We start from the raw sequence: 25,328 nt of genomic DNA on the forward strand, positions 1-25,328 counted from the left end.
AAGGTCTTATGGGTTTGGAACAACACGAGGGTGAGTAATTAATGACAGAATTTTCATTTTTGGGTGAACTAACCCTTTAACTCTGTATAATTTAGTTTCTGAATGCATGCGTGTGAAAAACGGACCCTTGTATCTAAAGGCTTTGGCGTGGCTTTGTTGTGTTGAGTTAGGAGCAATAGGAAGATGAAAGGGAGCAAAGGTCACTTCCTGAGCACAGCCCACACACACTTGACAAAACCAGCCAACAGAACAATACTGGCAACTGACCCATTAATAGCATTTATTCTCAGAGATGAATAGAAAAAAAGATTATAACAACACGCTGTTGATATGTTGAATATTCATGATATATTCACAATGATTTTTCTGGTGATACAAAGTTAAGCAATGCCTAGATGTACAACAAAAAAGTGTTTTAAAACCTAATTTCTATGAATCAGTTCAAACCGTTTAAATGAATCACTTCAACAATTTATTTCATCACTCAAAAATGTGCACAAAAAGTCATATTAAAACAATCTGTGCAAGTAAATCTTGATGTTTATTACTAAGGATTGTCAAAGTTGGGCATATTAAAGAAAATACTGAAATTATGGCTCCTCTGATTGAAAATAAATAATAAATCATCCTTTTAAGCCATTTGAGGGCAAATACATAAATACACCGGCTCTAGTCTGAGACTCACCGTGAAAACATCATCATCACCCAGTTCGGCTTCATTCTGCAGCGTGGAGGAAGAAGTAGTGGAGCCTGGAGGGGGGAAAAGGATTCATGTTATAATCTTAGTCAACTTGTTACACATTAAACAGTAAACCATTCTCATGTTCCTCACGGACCCACTCACCCTCTGTGAGGTCCTCGATGGCCTTCCTCACGCCGCGATCGAACGCTCGAGCATCAGCGGGGCTCTGGAACGACAGGCCACACTTCCTGTTGTCCACTCGCCAGTGATGGAAAGTGGGCGTGGCTTTAGTGTAGACCAGTTCCTTCTTCAGAAAGCACTGCAGGATCACCTGATCAACACAAACACAATTATTAGGATTGAAGAATCCGATTTTTGGAGACTCGCACACGTCGACAGCTCTCTAACCTGCTTGTCTTTGAGCCGCTCTCCAAAGATGAGAAAGCCGTTCCGTCCCAGGAGCTCCAGGTCAGCTGGGACCACCTTACAGACACCCACTCGACTGAGACCACCTCCCTCCTGAGCCAGCCAACCCCCGCTAGACTCATCCCTCGTCATCACCACAGCTTTCACTCGCACTATGTAACTGTCACTGCAGGGAGAGACACGAGGATGTTGTGATGTGGTTCAATGACAAATAAGAATGTCAGAGATGATTAAAAGAAGACGTCTAGTTTAAAACACATGTGGCGAGTTTTCAGAAAGTTACTCTTTGTGTTCATGTTGGTTTTTTTAAACCGCTTATGGTAAAGCTTTACAATAAGGTTCCATTTGTTAACATTAGTTAACTGCATGGGTTAATATGAACTAACAGAAAAATACTTCAAAAGGGTTTATTACATGAGTCAATACACTAATAAATGCTTTATTTATATTATTCAATGTTAATTCCAGCATTATTAAAATCAAAAGTATCTGTTAATATTATTTAATGGACCTGAGCTAACTTGAACTGACACTGAACACTTTTCAATTTCAATTAATTAACATAAACATTGTAACAAATGTTCTGCTCATTGTTAGTTAATGCATCGTCTAATGTTAACTAATGGTAAAGTGTTACCCATTTCATTTTTGAAGTTATATTTATGGCCTTTTTATGCCTTTATTGTGAGAGCACAGTAGAGAGCTGACAGGAAAGCACTGGGAGAAGAGAAGGGAGCAGGATCGGCAAAGGACCTCGAGGCGGGATTCGAACTCGGGTCACCGTGACCGCACTAACCACAAGGCTATGGGCGCCGACCCCATTTCATTTTGTGGTGTAACCAAGCAAGAAATAAAAACATTTTCCTTACACCTTAAAAGAGTACATATCTAAATATTTTTTAAGAGCGAATAAAAAAATTTTTTCTTGGGTTTTTGCATTTGAAACCATTTGAAACTAACTTGTCATGTCATGAAAAGGTCAAAATGTCTGATATATTTTAAGATTATATACAGTATATATATATATATATTAAAATAAGTAAAACTAAAAAAAATAAAAAATACAAGACAGCCACAAATTAATATTTATAAAAAATATCAAATACAAAAATATATAAATATTTATAAATACAATTATGCTGACTTGAGTGTCAGTAAGCGGTTTTGTGATTCTCAAATAAGCCTTCTGAGCTTCTTGGTTCAATGATGTCAAAGCTTATGCTAATATTTCAGCAACCTAGGTAGCCTGATTGGACCCAGGCTTGACTCATAATGATGACATCATAATCTATTCTGGAAGAAGCCTGAGCTCACAAATGACAGCTCTGCATTGCAAATGAGGTTTCTATTGAAATCTTAAAGAGGATGATGTTCGTTATGCTAATGAGATTTCCGGTCGTTGTTTAAAGACAGTGATAAGCCTTATGCAGAGATATGATAATGCCATCCAAAATGCTGAACCTAGTTTATGTGCAACCGTGTGCAAAATATGACAGACAGTTTAACGAATGCAAAACTTGGGATGAGGATTTCTCAGAACATAATTTACATAGTGACTGCAGCAGAGCATGGGAACTTAACACACATCTACAGGCTCATCTTTGCCTCGTATTAATGCTGGAATGAATTTGCCAGTCAACATCAGAACAGCTGATTTACTACTTCATCTTTCATACATACTTGCTTCACAGCTCATATCTAAAAAAAAATGTTTTAAAGGGGTCATATGATGCGATTTCAATTTTTCCTTTCTCTTTGGAGTGTTACAAGCTCTCTAAATACAAATACCAAATCACCCTCATATTTCCCTCAGCTGCATCCCTTGGTAATAATTTAAAAAAAAACATCTGTAAAGAATGGAAATGTCAACTATTGATCAAGAAAACATGAATTGCTTGACTTCAAAACATTTCACAAGGATTTAAGTCCACTAACAGTTATACAAAAACATTCAGAAATGAAGCCTCTTCTTTAATTTTGTCATTTGCTACGTGGCATTTTGGGATGTACCTTGAGATACGATTGGTTAAAATAATAGTTCACCAAAAAATATACTCCCCTTCAGGCCATCCCAGATGTTGATGAGTTTGCTTGTTCATCAGAACAGATTTGGAGAAATTTATCATTATATCACTTGTTCACCAATGGATCCTCTGCAGTGAATGGGTGCCGTCAGAATGAGAGTCCAAACAGCTGATAAAAACATCTCAATAATCCACACCACTCCAGTCCATCAATTAATGTCTAGTGAAGTGAAAAGTTGTGTGTTTGTAAGAAGCAAATCCATTGTTCAGATGTTCTAACTTCAAACCTTTGTTTCTAGCTAAAATACCTCAAAGTAAATAAAATAAAAAGTCCTCTATCCATTATATTGCTTTCTCTAGTAAAAAGTTGTCTCATCTGAATCGGGAGAGAAATATGAAGAGATCAAGCACTGTTTACAAGCAAAAACAGTTCTAAAATATCTCTAAACAAATATGTCTGTGAATTTTTATGTGAGAGGACAACAAGGGATAGACATTTTCACTGGAGAAACAATATGATGGATTATGGACTCCAATATTTTATATAAGTTAAAACAGTATAATGATGGATCTGTTCCTTATAAACACACAGCTTGTTACTTCACAAGACATTAACTGATGGACGGGAGTGGTGTGGATTATTGTGATGTTTTTATCAGCTGTTTGGACTCTCATTCTGACGGCACCCATTCACTGCAGAGGATCCATTGCTGAGTAAATGATGTAATGCTAAATTTATCTAAATCTGTTCCCATGAAAAAACAAACTCATCAACATCTTGGATGGCCTGAGGGTGAATTTTTGGTGAATTATTCCTTTAGAGCAGTGGTTTCCAATCCTGGTCCTGGGAGTGGGGACCCACGGCTCTGCACATTTTGTATGTCTCTCTTATCTGACACACTCAGCTGAGTTCATGGATCTCTCTCCTAACGAACTGATGATCTGAATCAGGTGTGTTAAATAAGGGAGACACACAAAATGTGCAGAGCGGTGGGTCCCCAGGACCAGGATTGAAAACCGCTGCTTTAGAGGAACTGTCTCCAGCACTGAACAGTGATTTTCAGGCACAAGCAGTAACATCATGGTATGGAGAACATTACAGGCCAGTCACACAGGAACTTACGTTAAAACAAATCAGCACATCGCTAAAGAACGTATGTTGAGAAATAAATGTAAACAACAAGAACATGAGTTCATTTCCTCTTTATCTCAGCCTTTTTATCTCAGAGTTTTTGCTATAGTCTGTAAAATTACTTTCAGACTTATCATGCATATACAATCTCTTTATGTAAACTACTCATGACTTTCCAAAAATATGAATTGCCATATGATTACTATATTATATATATATACATTTTTTTGTCTTTTCTTTGCTGATGTATAACTTTACCATGATATCAACATGCTCATAGCGTTAGCATTTTGATCATCAGACTATGAATAGATTATCTTGTACAATTTTTTTTGCAAGTCGTTTTGGATTAAATCTGCTAAATGATTACATGTAAATGTGAAAGTGGCTAATTCACAGCGTACACAATGCAATGACATATGCAGCTGTCATAGCAACCATTGTCTCCCACACACTGAACAACATACAAAGGAAAAACGCTTCATTCCGATCTTCTTCCACTCTTTAAAACTTAATTCCCGTCACAGCGCTGTAGTCTCTTCATTCTGCATTTCACTACCCTCACACTTCCAGTGAGCGGCTGGCTGGGAAATCAATCCTTATCCTTACCGTAAATTCATCAGAACTATGGAGGTTCCAGCAGAGGGTTCATCTGGACTGACTTTACCTCAATGTCACTTTCGTCCCTTTTCAGATATTATTGACCCATAATGGGGCTGCATATAGGTCACGCTGGTGTGATCAATATAGATCGCATTCCTCCCCTCCCCAACGGCTCTTCCCAAGCGCCCAGAGGCTGGAGAGGGCATCCGGGTCTGCGGTCGGGGCGCCAGCCAGTTCACGTGAGCACGTACACACACCTTCAGGCTACAGTCATTACCAATGGGGAGCCACTGGTTTGCTCAGCACGTTTTTGAGGAACTCACATTCCTAGCCAAAAACAGTCAAACAAACACCAGCATACTAGAGTTTCCAGAAAACTCTGAAATCTTCAACATTTTGAAGGAATAGTTCAACCAAAACAAAAATCCTACCCTCATTTACTCAACAGAATGACATAAGGGTGAGTAAATAATGACGGGATTTTAATTTTATAATCCTTTAAACCTGCCATTCCCAAACAGTGACATTGATCTCTAAATGTTCAGTCACAATGAACCTGAATTATCCAGTTAATTTTGAATAATGGAACTTATGTGACGGCGAGAGCAAACATGCATCGTGACACAAGACATAATGGCCCAGAGGTCATTTGCAATAACGCACAGGAAGTGGCGAGAACAACACTAATTCCAAGCACATCCATTAGCCTATTTAGAAAGTATCATTTACGTGAACTCAAAATACATAAAGTGGGCGCCAATGGTTTCATGTAAAAATATAGCACAAAAGTGATACATGTCCAATCCCATGTCTTTAAACAACACTTTGAAATAATAATAAAAAATAAAACAAACTGTCTGATGCAAATATGTTTGGCATGTTGATACAGTGGCCCCCAAAATGTATATAGACCCTTAAAGGCACAATTAAACACTGCATGAATGTCACTGCATTAGATAACAAAACACCAATCTGCATAAAAAATACACATTTAATGCAACCAAGCATCACATTTCACAATCTTAAAAGGATAGTTCACCCAAAAAAAGAAAAAAAAGAGTCATTTAATCATCCTCAAGTTGTTTCAAACTTGTAAGGGTTTCTTTCTTCTGTTGAGCACGAAAGAATATATTTTGAAGAATGTGTGGAGGTTGACGGTAGCCATTGACTTCCATATTATTTTTTTCCATACTATGTAAGTCAATAGCTACCGTCAACAGTTTGGTTACCAACATCATTCAAAATATATTTTTTGTCCTCAACTGAAGAAAGAAACTCAAACAGGTTTGGAACAACTTGATGGTGATTGGTGAGTAAATGACAGAATTTTCATTTTGGGGTGAACTATTTCTTTAAGTTTGTTTTCAAAAGTTATTCAAAGAAAATAAAAAAGCATTTGGGCACTTTACTGTTTTGGGGTCAGTAAAGTTAGCTCTGATAAAAAAAAAGTGTAGCATTTGTTTTGCAACTGCTTTGCAACCTCATGCAACGGTGTTCAGACTTTTTAACTGTTGTTAAAGTATCCAGATATATGTTTCCAACGTGCAAGACATGAAACTCTGATCTGTGATACCTGGGGCCATAACGGTTTAGACTACACAAAAAGAGAGAGAGGCCTATTAAGTAAAAGAGAAAGATTTCCTTGCAGTGAAATGAATTGTGCAGAGTAATCCATTCATTATTGGCACGTCATTGAGAATCAAACAATCGAGGGGCGTGACAGCGAAGTTACGCTTCACCGCTTCACCCACCTCTTTCACTTCCGCCGGATCTTTGTTTAATCCTCTCACCATTGTTTCCCTTCACAATCATCAGGGAGCGCCTTCTCAGAAACCTCCTCCCATTTTGGAGCAGCCCACGGCCCTCCCCTCCGCCGATAAAAGTCAACATTTCACAACCTCGGGCTATTATATGGGCCTTTACATCCCAGTGTGACACACGTATTTACTCAAACGGGCGTGAGTGTGCCATAAATCTAAATAAGAAAAATTCCCCACCAGCTTCGGGGTTAAGCTCCTGCGATACATCTCAGGGAGAGGAAACATGTAAATTGAGTTCAAGCAATTAAAATGAAAAATGTAACTTTTGCACAACAGGCCATTCCTACAACGTCGGTGCATTTTACAAGATTACAAATCAAGTCAGATTGCGCTAAACAAGTTCTCGATCAGAAAGCAACCCATAGCGACAAGTGGCCTGTATTGGACTATACATCACGGTATTATAGCTCCACACATAATAAATATATCGCAAAAAAACATTACGTTTAAAAGTTTTAAAGACAGTTGACGTTGGATAACTGTGTGAAAGGAAAATAATGTTTTTGACGTGACTAAACACGTGTTAGAACTGTTTTGTAACTATTTTTCTAGTTGTTTCCTGAACAGGTAAATATGATTATCATAATGAATTAAAGCTCAGAATATTAAATACCTAGGTTTTCAATTGGCGTTACAACGGGGGTAATAACAACACATCACTCTTTATCGCATTCATTTACACAGGTTATAATACTGTACAGTATTTTACAGTAGTTTACTGTAAAATACTGTATTGCGCTGTAAAAATACAAGTTTCGTTGAAAAAAAAAAAATGTTACAACACCAGTCTCCTTCAGAATAATTATTAAAACGAATAATTTATTACATTAGCATTAACGATAAAAACTCACATAATCGTTTTATCAAAACGGATTCCGGCATAAAAGACTGACTAAATAAACACCTTGTTAATACAGATTGAGTGTATGTTCCAAAAGTTAATTTTAAGCCCCATAAAGAGCTCACTAAGTTAACGAGCCGTTTAACTCGGCCCTAACACTATTAGAGAGACTTTGATCGGCTTGAGTCAAACTACCGTGAGATATGAGTGTTTATGTTAGGCAGAAGAATGTCGCAAAAAACTCAAACTTGCTAAACAAGTATAGGCTACTGTTGCCAATACTGTGCGCTACGATCATGCAGCTCATTGCATGTTTATATTCGCGTTTGTTTCTTGCATATGGAGGAAGCTGCCTGCTTAAATTCAACATTTAAAAGCATATATAGGCCTGTATATGCCATATAGGGCCTGCTTTACCATCAGTACGGCTCTGAGGCGCTCTCTGCTGCACGCGCCCCCGTCTGTATTTTTATGAATGAAGGACAGTATGCAAATGAGAGCGATTCACGAAAAAGAAATGGCGGATATAGCATGTCAGACCACCACAAAGAAAGACGCCAAGAACGGGCGCTCTGGGAGCGCATACGAGCTCGTTGCTCTAGCGTTGTGCGTTTATAAACTTTGCAGTCGTCTATCTGCTTCCTCGCAGCGCTAATTCGCCTTTCGCGTCGACGTGATATAAAGTATTCAGTAAAGGATCCCTCCACAAAATGTTTCCGCTCGAGCCCCTCCTCCTCCCCCCTTCTCGGTTTGAGACCAGAGCCCTGCAGCAGGGGCCCAGCACTCAAATCTCTTTGACACTGCATTGTTTCTTGGTATTAACATCTCCAGCGTCTCTCGCAGAAGCGCATATGCACGATTTCCCTGCATCTGACGGACCCCTCGTTTAGCTCGGCAACGCATTCTTGGACACGGGATGAGATTTCCATTCGCGTCCACATGCGTCGTTTTCGCAAAAAGAATACTCACTCGTCTGGGTGCGATTCCTCAGTCATGTTTCCCCACGTTTCACCTACAATAAAAATAATATCCCACCGCGGGCACGCAGCGTTCGGGCTTCATGTCGTCTCGATTTTCCACCTCGCCTTTTTTTAAAGTCCAGTGCATCAACGAGTTTCCCCCAAATCCGTCTCTCGGCGTTCCTTATTTTCGTTCTTTCTCCGCGCACTGCACTTTACCCGTCACGGTTTGCAATGCATCTGGTTAATCCTCGCGTTATGCAGCATCCCGATGGCTATATCGACGGTTTCTCGCCTCGCGTCGCCCGCCGTTGCTGAAGACTGCGCGCTGGTCTCGAAGAGGAGCCCCATCTCTCGTTACTCCATGTTGGATTGTGTAGTCAGCAGCGGGCGAGAGCCGCCGACACTGGGGGTGGGGGGTGATGGGGGGTGTTGCGGAAGCAATGACGTCACGTTGGAACGACTGCAGCCGGTTTTGGACCGAGGGATCTCCGGTGTGACGGGCTGTGCCAAAGTCCTGCCACCTAGTCTAGTGCCTCCTCTCACCTTAATCTGTAGGTCTGGGTTATTATATCCCAATAAAAACTTATTTGCTTTAAAACTTACAGCGAACAAAGTTTAGGAGAACACATGTGACCCTGTACCACAAAACCAGTCATAATGGTCAGTTTTATTTATTTATTGAGATTTAGGATGTCATCTGAAAGCTGAATAAATAAGCTTTCCATTGATGTATGGTTTGTTAGGATAGGACAATATTTGGCTGAGATACAACTATTTGAATATCTGCAATCTGAGGGTGCAAAAAAATCAAAAGTTGTCCAAATGAAGTTCTTAGCAATGCATATTACTAATCAAAAATTAAGTTTTGATATATTTACAGTAGGAAATTTACTAAATATCTTCATGGAACATGATCTTAATATCCTAATGACTTTCGGCATGAAAGAAAAATCTATAATTTTGACCCATTATATAAATTGATTATAAAAAATGCATTTTGTGTTTATTTAGTACTGCTAATTTATAATACGCATGATATTTAGTTCTTAATACTGTGTGTTGTCACCTGAATGATCAAAACTGTAAACATTCACTGATGCTCAAGGCAAAATACTGGGATATCCCAAATGTTGTCAGTAGCCATTGACTTCCATAGTATTTTTCCCTATATGGAAGTCAATGGTTGCTGTCAACTCTTTAGTTACCAATGTTCTTCAAAACATCTTCTGTTGTGCTCAACAGAAGAAAGAAACTCATACAGGTTTGGTGAAACTTGAGGGTGAGTAAATGATGACAGATTTTTCATTTTTGGGTGAACTATCCCTTTAAGAGCCAGGGGGTGTAAACTTTTGAACATGGTGATTGGGGGAAATTGTCTTTATTTTGTTTAAAGATCTTTTTTAGTACTGCCCTTCAGAAGTTACATAAAATACTTACATATTTCCCAGAAGACAAAATAAGAACAATTTACTCCCAATCAGCCTGTGCAACTGTTTTTAATGCATTGTGTTCCTTCTTAAACATCAGTGAATGTTTTCAGCATTTGTAATAGTTGTGTGTGAGTCCCTCAGTTGACACCAGTGTGAAAATATGGAACTCAAAATCATACAATCTAGACATGCAGAAGATGCTGGAAAACCAAAGAATGTACAAGACCTGGAGGATTTGTCTGAAGAACATTGCAGAACAAGGACTGCTCAGGGCAAACATGGGACTTACTATAAAAACAAATCATAAAAAAGTTGTGGATCATTCAGGTAATGATGCACAGTATAGATAATCAATATATAAACTTTTTAACTGCTTCATTTGTATAAATGCAGATATTATTATGTCTTGTGGACTGCATGTAAACGTCTGTTATGTGAAAAAGCTTAAGGGTAGTACTAAATAAAGCAACGTGCGATTTATGATCCTTCTTTTTTAATTATTAGTATTTTGCAGATTCTGCAAGGTGTACGTAAACATGACTTTAACTATACATATAGGAACACAACAAAGAGTGCAAAATGCTGATAAAAAAATCTTAGAGCTGAGCATAACTGAGCAAACCTATTCCATATTTCACTAGAAAAATTACATAATTTTTAAAGGTTTTATTTTGTTTATGCTGTCATCTGCTTATGTGATTGTCAGTAGCCGTCTTGAGAAGCAATCAGACATGAGGAAGATTGTTTTGTTTGGTTTTTAGATCCCAGTTGCAGGTTGATCAGCAAATGATCGGCTTGTAGCATGTAGCATGTAATGATAATTTCTTTATAAAATGTGCATGTAATATACATTGGGCCTAAATCTTGACCAGTTAGTCTCAAAAACAAAGAGATAAGTAGGTAAAATGTGGTGGTTGTTGAACTTGAATCAGGAGTTTCCAGTTTTTCAGACTCTCAGCACAGTCAGAGGCAAAGTCATTAAAATGCCATTGCTAGCTTTTGAGAAATGTTTTCTGAAACAACAACACAAGTAGATTTTGTAGACTTGAGGGAAACACAAAGTACTTAAGATTAAATACTATTTTAATACAAACTAAAAACGCCGAGAAATCTGTAATAGTAGCCGTTTTAAAGTGAATTGTGTTCCAAACCCAAATTCAGTCCATGCTCTAAGCGTCGAGTCAAATCCGTTCATATGCCGCCACCTCGTGGTAAAAAAGGTGGTGGTTGTTTTATAAACTTTTTTTTTTTGGAATAAGATCTGATGGAAACGAGTATTACATGTAGTAAAAATAGATCTGCAACAAAAATCGAATGTTTTTCAATATTTCATAAACGAGAAAAGGTCTCGGTAAAGCAGTTTATATTGAAAACTGTTGTCATTGTCAGTTAACATTATAGGTTAAACTATTCAGGTTAAGTAAAAAATCAGAGTAAAATAAATAAAGGCATTTAGTCTAAAGCTTCAAGTTAAGCAGTTATAAAGCAGTCGCGTCAGTGTTAGGCTTGCTGGAATCTTTTCAACACAAATAATGCCAGTAGAGGGCGCCATAAGGATGGTTAATAAATACAGCTGCTGGTCCTTTTCGTTCTCTGACTTAAATTAGTGGATGCATTTAGTAAATCAAACCTATACGGTGTTTCATTTATGTATTTTTCACACTTTTGGAAATGTACATAGTAAAAATGCTAGATATTTCAGTTTCCTTCTAATTGTTTAAACTTTTAGTAGGTGTCATCACGTGCCATTAGGTTGTTTCTTTTTTTCATGTAGTCATGGGACACGAAATGGTTTCTAGCTGGTTTACAGTGGCCACTGGTAAATCTAAGCTGGTCATCTGTTACCTTGTACTTTCAGACTGTTGGTTGGCTTAGGTCCAAGTATGAAAAAATCTTGTCTAGTATGAAATTTGGTTTCTGAAGGGCTATACAGGATTTTTCCAGTGGCCTGCATGCTCGGAATACATTTGTGCGCTCTTTACGCATGGGTTCGCTTTGGTCTTCCTTTACGTCTCCTTTAAGAAGTCCAAATGCCCTCTCCTCCTCCTCCTCCTCCTCCTCCTCCCTCTCCACACTCCTCACATCTCATAGAGGTGTTATTGCATTAGGAATAGGCTAAACCAGCCAAGCGATCAAAGACCTGAATGGAGTTTGCTTTTTCACCCTTTGGCTACAAATATTCGATTGGAAATAGAAAAACAGAGCACACATCCGAAGCGCCCTTTGGTTATTTCGGAGCGTTGAGAACTGGATTTCTAACTTACTGATAGATAGCCAGCTTTGCGTTTGTTGCCAAAGCTGACCAGGAGTATTTGGGTGGATTACGATGTTATTGTTCATCGGGGGCACTTGAGCTGGGTGTTTGGGAGAGTTGTGAATGCGGTGTGGGACTCGCCGACCTCGCTGCACTGAGATCCGGACGCGTTGAGAAAAGGGAGTCGGTGACACGGAGTCCTCATGGCGCAACGGGTGCGTAAAAACCTCCGCAACAAAAACACTCAAACGTGGCCGTCAAGACTAATTCTACTAGGAAGCTGATAAAATTGACATAATTACAGTCAGATGTCCTTTAATTGCTTGAATGAATGTGTGTTTATACACCCAAGTTGTTTTGGAATACACACAGCAACAAGTGAAACCACCAAAAAATGAACTCACATATTTTTCCATTTGTTGTAGCACGCCGTTTTTCATTTCCGTCTAAAAATCATTTTAATTTGTATCAAATTCAAATTTGTATTTTTTTATTTTGCAATTATCTCGACTACTTCCATATATAGGCTAGTTGACAGCCAAAAGCGTAACTTGATGCTTACAGCCTGTTCATAACTCATATTTCTCTAGTTGGATACCGAGACCGATTTAATGCTACATAACATCCATATTAATTTGAGTAATTATTTTTATACGCCGTTAAAACATTGCTACATTTCACTGTTATTTTAAGCTATATTTTGCATTATAAATTCATTTTTAAATTGCAGTTAGCTACAAGAAAACTGAGTTGAAATAAAAAGCAAATAGCCTGTTTTAGCCAGATGTCGGTTTCTAATGATACGGTAATTGTAAGATAGCATTAATTTAAATTTGACACAAGATGTGGATTGAAACTTTCCGTGTTTAAAAAAAAAAAAAAAAAAAAATGTTTAAAATTTTTTAATGGCAACGCATTCATATTTTCCGTTGTAGCCTACGTTCTGGCACATTTAGAAGTCACAAAGAGCCTAAAAAATCAAACTGATCCGTCGTTAATTAATTTGTTTTGAGTTCGAAACTACTGACGTGTAATTCGTTAATTAGTTTTTGATGCTCAATTTATTACCTTTTAAACAAATAGAGCTTTGTTCCCTTCTCATACTCCCTTGGCTGTTGTTATATCAACATTTGCAAGATGTGTGTACAGCAAAGTCCCGGTCTGATTTTTAACTTCCACGTTTTGAATGTGCTCAGTACGAGGATCTGCTCCATTACGGAATGGATGCGGTCGGGATCCCGTCTCCGATGTACGGGGATCCTCACGCGGCCAGAGCGATGCAGGCGGTGCATGTGAGTCACGGCCCGCCGCTTCACCACTTCCCCCCGGCTCCCGGCGTCCCTTCGCTCGTTAACGACGCACTAAAACGGGATAAAGACGCCATTTACGGGTATGTGGGATTAGTAGACTATGAGTTTCATTATGAAGATGAGTTAGGCTGTAGGGTAGAATTTCCTCGGCCAAATATTGTCATATCCTAACAAACCACACATCAATGGGAAGCTTATTTGTTCAGCTTTCAGTTGATATATAAATCTCAATTTAAAAAAATGGACCCTTATGACTGGTTTTGTGGTACAGGGTCACATATAGCAATGCCAGAATGAACTTTGTTTGCCTGTTGTCACAACAACCATAAATGTTTGCATGAACCTGCAAATAAAATAACTTAAATTTTCACATAAAAATATATTTCATTTCATATTTCATTTTAATTGTAAAAGAAAAGAAAAAAAGACAGGGCCTCGAGCCTGAAAGTGCTGTGCTTGAGGACTAACAAAGCATTATTTTCGCCACAAATAGGCTGTAAACGCCACTGAATGTGATTTGTTTGGCAGGCATCCTCTCTTTCCTCTGCTTGCACTAGTTTTCGAAAAATGTGAATTGGCGACTTGTACGCCGAGAGAGAGCGGAGTGACCGGCGACGTCTGCTCGTCCGAGTCCTTTGACGAAGATATTACAGTATTCTCAAAACAGGTCAGCCCACGTTTACCTCTCTATCAGCGCTTTATTATATTAGCAAAAAGCTGTACTAACATCAGCAACCAACAACGCAGCCCAATTTAATTTTGTGTGAAAACTGTGCCTCGATATTAGCCTACGGACTAACGATACGATCGCTATTTTTTAATTTCAGATAAGGGCGGAAAAACCTTTCTTCTCGTCGAATCCAGACTTGGATAATTTGGTAGGTCGCCCTGTGGTTTGAGATTTTTTTATTTAAATGTTAATAATTTTACTTGACAAAATTCAGTTCCATTTTTATTGCTGGATAAAATGAAACGATAATCACAAAGTATTTTTGTGACGTGAAATGTTTTAGATGATTCAAGCCATACAAGTGTTACGATTTCATCTCCTCGAATTAGAGAAGGTTGGGCTTTCACTTACTATTATTATTATTATTATTATGAGCGACGCAGCCTACATCATGTTAATATCATATAGGCCGATCACTGATGATAAATGTCTGCGCTTGTCGTAGGTACATGAGCTGTGTGACAATTTCTGTCACCGCTACATCAGCTGTCTGAAGGGGAAGATGCCCACTGATCTGATGGTGGATGATAAAGACGGGGGATCCAGATCTGACGGTGAAGAATTTACACGCACTCCAGGCGGGACAGACCAGGCAAGTCTTCTGCTCAAATCTTTCTGCTTTTGTTTGCTTTTGAATGCTGTATATTCATGCTTTGTACAGAGCCAGGAAGCCACTAGAGCTTTTACGTGAAAAAGTGAATTACTTGTTATACTAAAAGTTTAATAGGTGCTAACATATAACATAAATATGAAATTAAATATTAAATGAAAAAAAAAAAAAAAAAATTTTTTTTTATATATGATCAAGATTTATGGGTCTCTGGTGAGAAAAGTTTTTTTTTCCAGCAAATGGAAAGTTGTTATGAAACCTATTTTAAATGTTTTTGTAATTTGTCTATATTTATTTGCATATATATGGAATATTTGTGCATTTAAACGTTTTTTTTTTACCTGTATAATAAATAAATAAATCAGAAAACATAAAGGCACCTAAAATGTACTCTTTTCATAATACATTAATATATTTTGAAGTTATAATTTCAAATACAGCTGCTCAAATACAGTAGCGAAGCAAACTTGAAACACTATCCGGACAGTTTGTTTTTGTGGGGAGGCCTGAAACTCCTGTTTCATGTGATACAATACGGCCACAGACTATCCGTCCTCCTTGTCTATATTAATGAAAAAAAAAAAAAAAAAATTTTTCTTTATATATGATCAAGATTTATGGGTCTCTGGTGAGAAAAGTTTTTTTTTCCAGCAAATGGAAAGTTGTTATGAAACCTATTTTAAATGTTTTTGTAATTTGTCTATATTTATTTGCATATATATGGAATATTTGTGCATTTAAACGTTTTTTTTTTACCTGTATAATAAATAAATAAATCAGAAAACATAAAGGCACCTAAAATGTACTCTTTTCATAATACATTAATATATTTTGAAGTTATAATTTCAAATACAGCTGCTCAAATACAGTAGCGAAGCAAACTTGAAACACTATCCGGACAGTTTGTTTTTGTGGGGAGGCCTGAAACTCCTGTTTCATGTGATACAATACGGCCACAGACTATCCGTCCTCCTTGTCTATATTAAATAACAGCAGATAATCAATCTTCTGTCATTTTATAATGAATCATTTTTGCTCTTTTGAGGTTAAATGAAACTTAACTCTTCACATTATACAGTGTCCATGTTATGCATAATTAAATCCCACAAAATTATTTCAGATCATATGATAATTCAGATTATACGTTCCCCAATTGGATATAATGACACAGTAACATGATCACAAGTGTGATGAAACCTTTTAGCGAGTAAAAAGACTCAATCTTATGTAGCAGGTTACTCAAAACTCCCAAATTTCTAATTATATTTGGTTCCTGGCGGAGACAAGTAAACAAAGTGTTTTAGATAACAGTCTTCCTAACTGTTGGTGTCAAACTGCAGCAGCACCTGAACTGGTCGCTAAAGACAAAGGATTTGAAGTGGCTAAAATAAATAAATATATGTTGTTATTTCAGAATATATATATAGCAAACTTGGGAAGTGTTAATTATTTATTGTAAATAATCCATCAGTTCATTAACATTGTGTGCTGTGTGTGTTTTCCATACCTAATGCAAATCACTGAAGCATGTTTTTCGGTTTACTGCATTGTTTGCACATATGTTTGTTGTTCTCTGTGAGTTTGGTGTCATGTGATGATAACTCACAGTGCGTTTCTCTTAATGATGTGGTTTTAAGAGACACCATCATTGCATTTGAAACATTAGGGATTATGTTTGTCTGGTTGAAAATCTTGAGTTATTATAAGCATGTCACAAGATCGTCTGCTCATTGCGCAGAGATGCTAAACATCTCCTTATTTATACAAAGTATTATTCTGAGAAGACCAAACTATGTTGCTATTCTGTGCACAATTGGCACTGGATAACAAAAAGTAAGCCACTTACTTTAGTTTGACTCAATTCTGAAGCATTTGCTTTCCTAAACAACTCATCACTGAATAAAACATTTAATTTGGAATGTAGATATAATTTGCTTTAACATTTTTTAAATAAATAAATGAAATACATATATATAATTGACTGGGGCAAGTTGTCACATGGGAAACTAATTGAAGGTTAGTTCAGTTACACACAAAAAATCCCATAACAATGCTTTTGAATGTTGGTTTTTGTAAGCACCTTAGTTCAAAACCCTCTTAAATTAGTTTTAGTTTTGTAAAATATCCAAAAATATCCAAGCTAAAATATCATACTAATGTCATCATGTTTCTGTAATTGCATTTGGGTGACAGGGACAATTTTTCATAAATGTAAAATATATGCAATTTTTATATATATATATTGTCCTCATTTGTAAGTCGCTTTGGATAAAAGTGTCTGCTAAATGTCTAAATGTAAATAAATAAATATATATATATATATTAGTGCTGTCAAACGATTAATCGTGATTAATCGCATACAAAATAAAAGTTTTTGTTTGCATAATATATGTGTGTGTTCTGTGTATATTTATTATGTATATATAAATACACACATATACAGTATATGTAACTTTTTGATTTTGATTTTTACATTTGCAGCTTTTATGAGAGATTACTTGGAATATTTGTGCTTCTAAAAATGCAAAAAAAAAAAAGTATTTTACTTTTTTTTTTTTGCAAAAATTAAAAAAGAAAATTACAATAAAACAGCAAAGTTCTATTTTTTGTACATTATATATGTATGTATGTAATGAAAACTTTGAACTACTTTTAACAAATAACGTGACTATAAGAAATACTAATTGGAGTAAAAATTGTGACAACTAGCCCCAGTCTCTTCTAATATTAATCCATCTTGCTCTTATCGCTCGTGTGCGAATGGTTGCTGACCCCTGGTTAAGACATTTCTCTCTAGGTTTAGTGTCAGTTAAATGCAACACACTGATCAGATTGCATCTTTACAACATAATAAAAATATTTAGCTGTCACTGACATGCAGCGTTCATAGTTGGTCTGTACATGCAGTGTGCAGTGATACACACACTGGCCAGATGCACAGGTGTTTCACATCATAGCTGTTATTATATTATATATTTTAGCACAGTTCGAACGCTCAATTGACCAATCAGCGTCCGGGGCCGTATCCATCCGCTTCATTCGCTCGGTTAAAGCCGACAAGATGGGTTTTCAAAATATCCTGTGCGTGTATGTGAGTGCGTTTGTTTGTCTTTTAATTTCTGCGCAGATGTTTGTGCGTGCATGCGCACGTGTGTTTATATACAGCAGTCTGTAGCGCTCTTCAACTGTTTGCTCTTGCAGCATGTGTTCTGTATTACTCCTTACAGCACGCCTCTGGTATGTGCTGCTATACTGTACTTAACCAATCGTATATTACGCCGAACGCAGCTTATTACTCTGTCTACCTGTCTGTCTCTCTCTAGGCATTCTGGAGGGAAGACGATGCCGCATCTGTTCATTCTTCTGAAGCTCCTGCGGCCTGCGGCAGACGCCGTGGCTCACACAATGGAGACAACAGCAGCGAGCACGGTAACACACTCACACGCTATGCTACAGATACACACGCGAGCGTTTGCGAAGGCCTCGCTCTGTGCCAAGTGAAACAGATCTGCTGCAGGTTTGTCATCTCTAGCATACATTTACACTTTAGCACCGCCACGGGGGTCTCCGACTGCACACGCACACACAAACACGCAAGTACACACACCGGTAGACTGCTCCTAAATAACTGCGTGTGTGTGTGTGGATGTGTGGATGTGTGTTGGACAGGAAATGGTGCATGATGGATATAAGGACTCTTCTCCTCTGCTCTGAGCACCAACCATGGCCAATAAAAACCAGAGTACATACTTCCCCGAGCACCACATCTGTGTGTGTGTGTGTGTGTGTGTGTGTGTGTTTTGTTCGCTGTGCCTCAGCACAGCAGCTGTGAGTCTGGCTCAGACAGAATATCTCACTACCTGAGAAAGAGAAACAACAGACAGACAAACACACGGTTAAATGATCACAATGAAGCACAGAGTCTGTCCTAGAGCATTGTTTATACTGTAAACATTTGCTTGACGTCTTTTTTAAGTTTTTGACAAATTTAAAGGACCCCTTTTTACTTTCTATGTCAGTTTTGTTTTCAAAAACATGACATTTTGTGCCCTCTTTCTGATGCATAAACATAAAGGGCTGTTTTTTCCCCCTCAATATGCTTTTAAGACTACTAATGTTCAAGACTTAATATTTCAAACATTTGCTTGACTTTTTAAAAATTATTTTAAGCTTTTAGGTAACATTTAAAGGAGCCATGTCAAACCCTTTAGCTTTTTTATGTCAATTTTGTTTCCAAAAACAACAAAAATGTATTTGATGCATAAAACTAAAGAGCTAGTATGCTTTTAAGACTATTAATGGCTAAGACTTTTTATAATGTAAACATTTGTTATACTTTTTTGTTTGTTTGTTTTTAGACTGAATTTAAAGGGCACATGACATGCATTTTAACTTTTTTTGTCAATTTCATTTTCAACAAGAGCTATAATTTCATTTTCATGACATTTTGTTCCCTCTTTCTGATGCTTAAATATTAAGTTTTTTTGATGATATGCTTTTAAAGATTATTCATGGTTAATATTTGTATTACTGTAAACACTGTAATATGTCTCTTTTTTTTTAGTTTTAAGATTGAATTTGAAGAGGGCATGTTATACTTTTTTTTTACTTTGTCAGTTTTTTTTAGTTTGTTTTCAAAAATAGTTTTATTTTCATGACATTTTGTACCCTCCTTCTAATGCATAAAATTAAAGCACCGGGTTTTTTTTTGCCAGTATGGTTTTTACATACTTTTTTGTTTGTGTGTTTTTAGACTGAATTTAAAGGGCACATTTTTTTTCTGTCTGACATCAGAAAGTTGTAAAAACTTGTTCAAAACAAGGTGTTTTTCTGATTATTCCTAATAAATGGTCATTTATAGCTCTAAAAAGTTACTGTTTGTTACAGTACAAAAGGAGAATTTGGCTCCTCAAGATATGACCCCTTAAATAAAACTAACTGCTAACAAAACACATCAGAGATGTTGAAACCATATCAAACAGAAGTTCTAATAATTATAGTTTAATGCATAAAATTAAAGCACCGGGTTTTTTTTTGCCAGTATGGTTTTTATCTAAATGCCTTCTTTGCATGTAAAATGAGATAATTGTCAAAAATATTATCAAACATCACTGAATCGTCCTACATAAATTAATTTATACCAACAAAACTACCTTTAACCATGCAGAAATGGCTCTTTAAGGTAACAGCTGCATGTTAACACTTTTTACAGTGCAGTTTTTTTTCTGTCTGACATCAGAAAGTTGTAAAAACTTGTTCAAAACAAGGTGTTTTTCTGATTATTCCTAATAAATGGTCATTTATAGCTCTAAAAAGTTACTGTTTGTTACAGTACAAAAGGAGAATTTGGCTCCTCAAGATATGACCCCTTAAATAAAACTAACTGCTAACAAAACACATCAGAGATGTTGAAACCATATCAAACAGAAGTTCTAATAATTATAGTTGTAATGATGTATTTAGAGCGTAATTAAAAAGTAATGTGATCATACTGTTGTGATGAAAGAAACGATCAGCGTAATCATGCTCAAATTATGATGAATGAAAATGAATAAAGTACTTGTGATGTACTTTATTAGTGAAAAATAGTCATCAAACTAAATATGCTTTTGCATGCATTAGAAGGTTTTTGAAATGTTAAAACCCCTTTTAAATGGTGTCTAAAATGTTCAAAGTGCCCCTATTATGGATAATAAAAGGTTCATATTTTGGTTTTGGGAGTCCCCAACAACAGGTTGACATGCATGCAAGGTCAAAAAACATTTTCATTGTCTTATAATATGCATTTATTTTTACCTTACTTGCTCAACCACTCCCAAACGATTCACTCAACGATTCATTTTTCGGTGATTGGTCCGATTTATCTTATTTTCATTTCATCTTGCCTGTAATGCCTGATAAAGCAGCGTTTGTGAGCGCAGTGCTGCTTTGTGTACTGCGTTACCGGGGAAACCGCTATTTTTACCGCTCCAAAAGCAGCACCTAGTGGCAAAGAATTAATTTGCATTTTCATTCAGACCAGTGCGAAAAGACCAACAAGTAGGCGGGCAAGATGCTAATGTTTCATGTTGACGTCAACATGAAACGGCTTGGGATTCGTTTTAAAAACAACCCGTTTCAATGATTCAGAGTCGACTCTTTCTTTTGAGAGACAATAACTTTATACACGGTGCACTTTCAGATTTAAAACTTTGCAGGATGTTTTCATTCACTTAGAGCTGTGTTACATCTTGTAATAAAGTAGCGGTGGTAGCGGACATATTTTAAGTATCGATTCTGCTTAAAAAGATGCAATCTAATCCCGTTTACATGAAATAAGCCTGCTCCTGAGCAGGTTTAAGCTTACGGACTTGTTGCTATGACAGCAACTACAGGATGAGCTTCGAAGAACCAAACAATCCAAGATCATGCCAAATCATCAACAATCAAATCCAGCTAACTGAGTTAGCGATGTACGAAGAATGGGCCCCAGGTCTCCATTACTGTTGTTTTAAACCATTTACTTGTTTGTGTGTTGAATTATTCCATCAGGACCTTCATCAGACCAGTAAAACACTAAAACCACCTGACACAAATGCATTTATACAACCTCAAGAATCAGTTGTTGGCCACCTGAATTCACCTTTTATAAAGCAAAAGTGCTCACACTAGAAGTTGGTTGCAACAAAGAGAGAAAATTCAATTGAAAAAATTGAAAAAAAAAATTCAAGGTAAATTCCAACAATACCATTGTTTGAGTGATGATAAAAAAAATAATAAATTTTAAAAAACTGGCCACGCAAAAAAAAATCAGCAACCGGTACAGGAATTTTTCATTTACGCTTGACGAACGTTTTTTAATATTAAACATGCTCCCAGACTTCTGGAGGCATTACATGCAGTACAGCTGATAAAGTTATGTGCACATCACTTTTACTGTCCAGCCATCACAAAACAATACTGCCACAGTAGGTGCAAGCATTGAAAAAGTCTTTTTTGCAACACAACTGACTCTTTTTTTTTGCATATCTAAAGAATGGTGCCTAGTTTGATTCACAGGGAGCACATATTGACAAACAAAAATGCATACCTTAATTGCATTGTAAGCCGCTTTTTTATGAGTGCATAAACAGATGAACCACAACAATCCATTTGGAGTCACATGCTTTTGGACTGTAAGATGTAACTGCCAAAACTAACACATATCAACCATTTTTCACCATATTTCAGAATATGCTCAATAGATTCCTGTTCCACTAAATATTGATTCTATATTTTTCCTTATATTGAGAATATTATCTCAAGTGTGTAGCGACATTAACAAGAGAGTATTGTAAAATTCTCTAATATCTTCTGTTGCGTTCCACAGGGAAAAAAAAGTCATTTAGACTTGGAACAACATGAGGGTAAGTAAATTACAAAATTCTCATTTTCAAGTAAAATATCTCTAAGATTTTTTACTATGATGGTTTTCAGATGAGTTTGTATTTCTTCCTTAACCATCCATAATGAGCATGCTGTTGCTAAACGTATTAAAGTGTAGTTGTTTACCACACACACACACACCAAGTGGTTACCACATTCTTTTCAGTGTATTCTTTTACAAAATATAAGGCAAGTTTCTCTGTGACACGAACAGACGCCCACTTCTCCCTCTTTGACCAGGCTCTCTTTAAACCTTGTTAAAAGAGAGAGTTCCTTGTTTAAAGAGTTTGTCACTTATCACCAAACTTATTGAATCCTCCGCGATCGCCCATTCTGACGGAGAAGGAGAGAAGCAAGACGAATTGAAGGTTGATGAGGGTAGTGCCCCAATTCACTCTTGAGGCTGGAAAGGCCCTACCCATCTCCATCATATTTTCGACAAGATCCCCATTGCCCCCTTTCCCTGCTGTCCCCTCTCACTAGGTTCACCTTTCCTTACAACCCATAAGGGCTTCTTGAAACCCTTTGATATTTCCTTCCCAAAATCATGCAGGCCCCTATTTCGAACCATTTGGCCTATTTTTCTAAAAAAAAAAAAAAATTACCATATACTTTTTACCGTGCAGATTTGCAGTGCTTCTGTGAACTCAATCATTTTCTTTCACCAAATCAGTTATTTTATTTTATCAGATCGAAGGCACATCTTTAGCCCAGGACCTTCAACCAAACAGTATCCATGTTCTGTTACTTTGGACAGAAACTGCACACACTGCATTCAGTTTTGCATTTAAATTAATAGAGACATGACTGATGTGACCACTCTCCCCCCTTTTGGATGAATCCAACTGTTCCATACTGTTTTAAGATTTGAAAGGATCTTTAAACATTCCCTAATGCAAAACCTTTTTTTTTTTTTTTTTGCCCATAAGTTTTTTTTTTTAATTGATAGTCACGCATGCCTAATTTATTCTTGACTAATCTTTCCCAGTTCCCAGCTTTCTAGAGCCTGTGTTTCTGTTTTATCCTCTTCAAAAGGATAAGCCTAAATCGCTGAACCTTGTAGAAAACAGCCTAGGAGGAGATTTAAAGATTCATTAAAGCATTGCAACACACAATAATCCTGTAGGAGAGGATGGAGAAGATTTAGAGAACAGGTGTTTTTACATGACAGCACCTTAAGGTGTGGACCAGAATGTGGGATCACAGCCAGATGGGATTTGTCATCTGCTGCTTCAAATAGTTATCTTAATGTAACATTTTAACCTTAACCTTCCCATTAAAGTGCCCCTATTATGGGTTAAGAAAGGTTCATATTTTGATTTTGGGAGTCCCCAACAACAGGTTGACATGCATGCAAGGTCAAAAAAACACTTTCATTGTCTTATAATATGCATTTATTTTTACCTTACTTGCTCAACCACTCCCAAACGATTCACTCAACGATTCATTTTTCGGTGATTGGTCCGATTTATCTTATTTTCATTTCATCTTGCCTGTAATGCCTGATAAAGCAGCGTTTGTGAGCGCAGTGCTGCTTTGTGTACTGCGTTACCGGGGAAACCGCTATTTTTACCGCTCCAAAAGCAGCACCTAGTGGCAAAGAATTAATTTGCATTTTCATTCAGACCAGTGCGAAAAGACCAACAAGTAGGCGGGCAAGATGCTAATGTTTCATGTTGACGTCAACATGAAACGGCTTGGGATTCGTTTTAAAAACGACTCGTTTCAATGATTCAGAGTCGACTCTTTCCACTTTAAAAGCATTACAAAGAAATGAAAACTAATGCAGCCAATGCAAATACAAAGAATATGATCTCACATCTGTTAACGCCGTGTAATTGCTTTCTTTTCCCCAGGTGACTTTCTGGATCAGAGTGTTGCGTCTCCAAGCACAGGAGAGGAGGAAGACCCTGATAAAGAGAGGAAGAACAACAAGAAAAGAGGCATTTTTCCCAAAGTGGCAACCAACATCATGAGGGCATGGCTGTTCCAGCACCTCACGGTAAAACACCTCTCTGCTTTCCCAATGATTATGCAAATCAAGCTGTTATAATCTTAATTTACATTGCATATTACTTTCTCATTGGGTAAAAACCAAACCAGAATGTGCTGAACTAAAGCCAAACGTCATTAAACTGTATGCAATATAAATGTAAATGACAGAATTACGGTTTTCAGAAATATTAACGTTAAGATTAATGAAAGTGCGGTTGAATGTGCGTTACTAGTTATCATGTAACCTAAAGTTTCTTTATTTGTAAGCTTAATCTGGAGGTCATCAATACCCACATATAAACTTATAAAACAGCTTACAGATGCACAGAACAAGATAAGAAGCTCATGCGGCGTGTCTGTACCTGCACGGCTACATTATTTCAAGCTCAGTGACGCTCCCACATTGCCTAGAGGTTAGTTAGTGAACACACACACACACAGATGCACTAATGACCGGTGTAATGATATATTGGGATGAAACACAGGCAGGGTTTCCTTACTGTTGTCATGTGTATGATAACGGTTTCCATGGTAAAGTGGGCAGGCACGACTCGGAGCCCCTCCCCCTCCCTCAAGCTTTGAATATGTAATCAGTGATATTGCTTTCAGAGAATTGAGCAGACGTTTCTGCAGCCTTATTTTCCTTCTCTCTCATTCGGAAACTTGTTGAATCTCCTTCCAAACAAATAGGCGCTCACACTGCCTCATAAACACTAGCTCATATGTGTCCCACATAAAGGCTGTGATTTAGATTGGGTAATTAGTGGGTAGTTTGTTGCCTTCTTGAGAGCAGATGTGAAGCAGCAGAACACAAGGCTGCCTGAGCAACCAACATTAAGGAAGGAAGGATTGTAGAAGTTTTTTGCTTTCAGATTGCTTTTATTCTTTTGTATTTTTATTATCGTTTGGAGTCATGAGAGGACAGGAATGAGCTAAACATGTGCTAACCACACTGCATACGTTTTAATCAAAATATACATTTTAAATGCTTTTAAATATATATATTTATATTTATAAAATAGATTTTAAAAAAATATTCAAAAATGATCAAAATATATATTGGTAGAAAATATATTTACATAAATAAACATCTTTTAGCAAATAT

The 25,328-nt window shown here is 37.0% G+C and overlaps 2 protein-coding genes across 2 annotated transcripts in view; one reads left to right on the forward strand and one right to left on the reverse strand.

The window, feature by feature from the left end:
- The window catches only part of LOC107747416 (sprouty-related, EVH1 domain-containing protein 2-like), a 14,456-nt gene extending 5,563 nt beyond the window's left edge, over positions 1-8,893 (reverse strand). The window contains exons 1-4 of the mRNA XM_016561898.1: positions 8,498-8,893; positions 1,091-1,274; positions 845-1,013; positions 686-750 (exon numbers count right to left, since the gene is read on the reverse strand). Coding sequence (XP_016417384.1) covers positions 686-750; positions 845-1,013; positions 1,091-1,274; positions 8,498-8,523 — 444 coding nt within the window. The 5' untranslated portion in view covers positions 8,524-8,893. The remainder of the gene's footprint in view (positions 1-685; positions 751-844; positions 1,014-1,090; positions 1,275-8,497) is intronic.
- A 3,154-nt stretch (positions 8,894-12,047) lies between these two features.
- Positions 12,048-25,328, forward strand: part of LOC107747417 (homeobox protein Meis1-like) — a 45,700-nt gene continuing 32,419 nt past the window's right edge. The window contains exons 1-8 of the mRNA XM_016561899.1: positions 12,048-12,389; positions 13,371-13,564; positions 14,013-14,151; positions 14,312-14,362; positions 14,498-14,548; positions 14,660-14,806; positions 18,148-18,253; positions 24,085-24,230. Of these exons, the coding sequence (XP_016417385.1) occupies positions 12,378-12,389; positions 13,371-13,564; positions 14,013-14,151; positions 14,312-14,362; positions 14,498-14,548; positions 14,660-14,806; positions 18,148-18,253; positions 24,085-24,230 (846 nt within the window). The 5' untranslated portion in view covers positions 12,048-12,377. The remainder of the gene's footprint in view (positions 12,390-13,370; positions 13,565-14,012; positions 14,152-14,311; positions 14,363-14,497; positions 14,549-14,659; positions 14,807-18,147; positions 18,254-24,084; positions 24,231-25,328) is intronic.

The sequence above is a fragment of the Sinocyclocheilus rhinocerous genome, unplaced genomic scaffold (assembly GCF_001515625.1).
Source record: "Sinocyclocheilus rhinocerous isolate Xijiao unplaced genomic scaffold, SAMN03320098_v1.1 scaffold229, whole genome shotgun sequence".
Taxonomy (NCBI): domain Eukaryota; kingdom Metazoa; phylum Chordata; class Actinopteri; order Cypriniformes; family Cyprinidae; genus Sinocyclocheilus; species Sinocyclocheilus rhinocerous.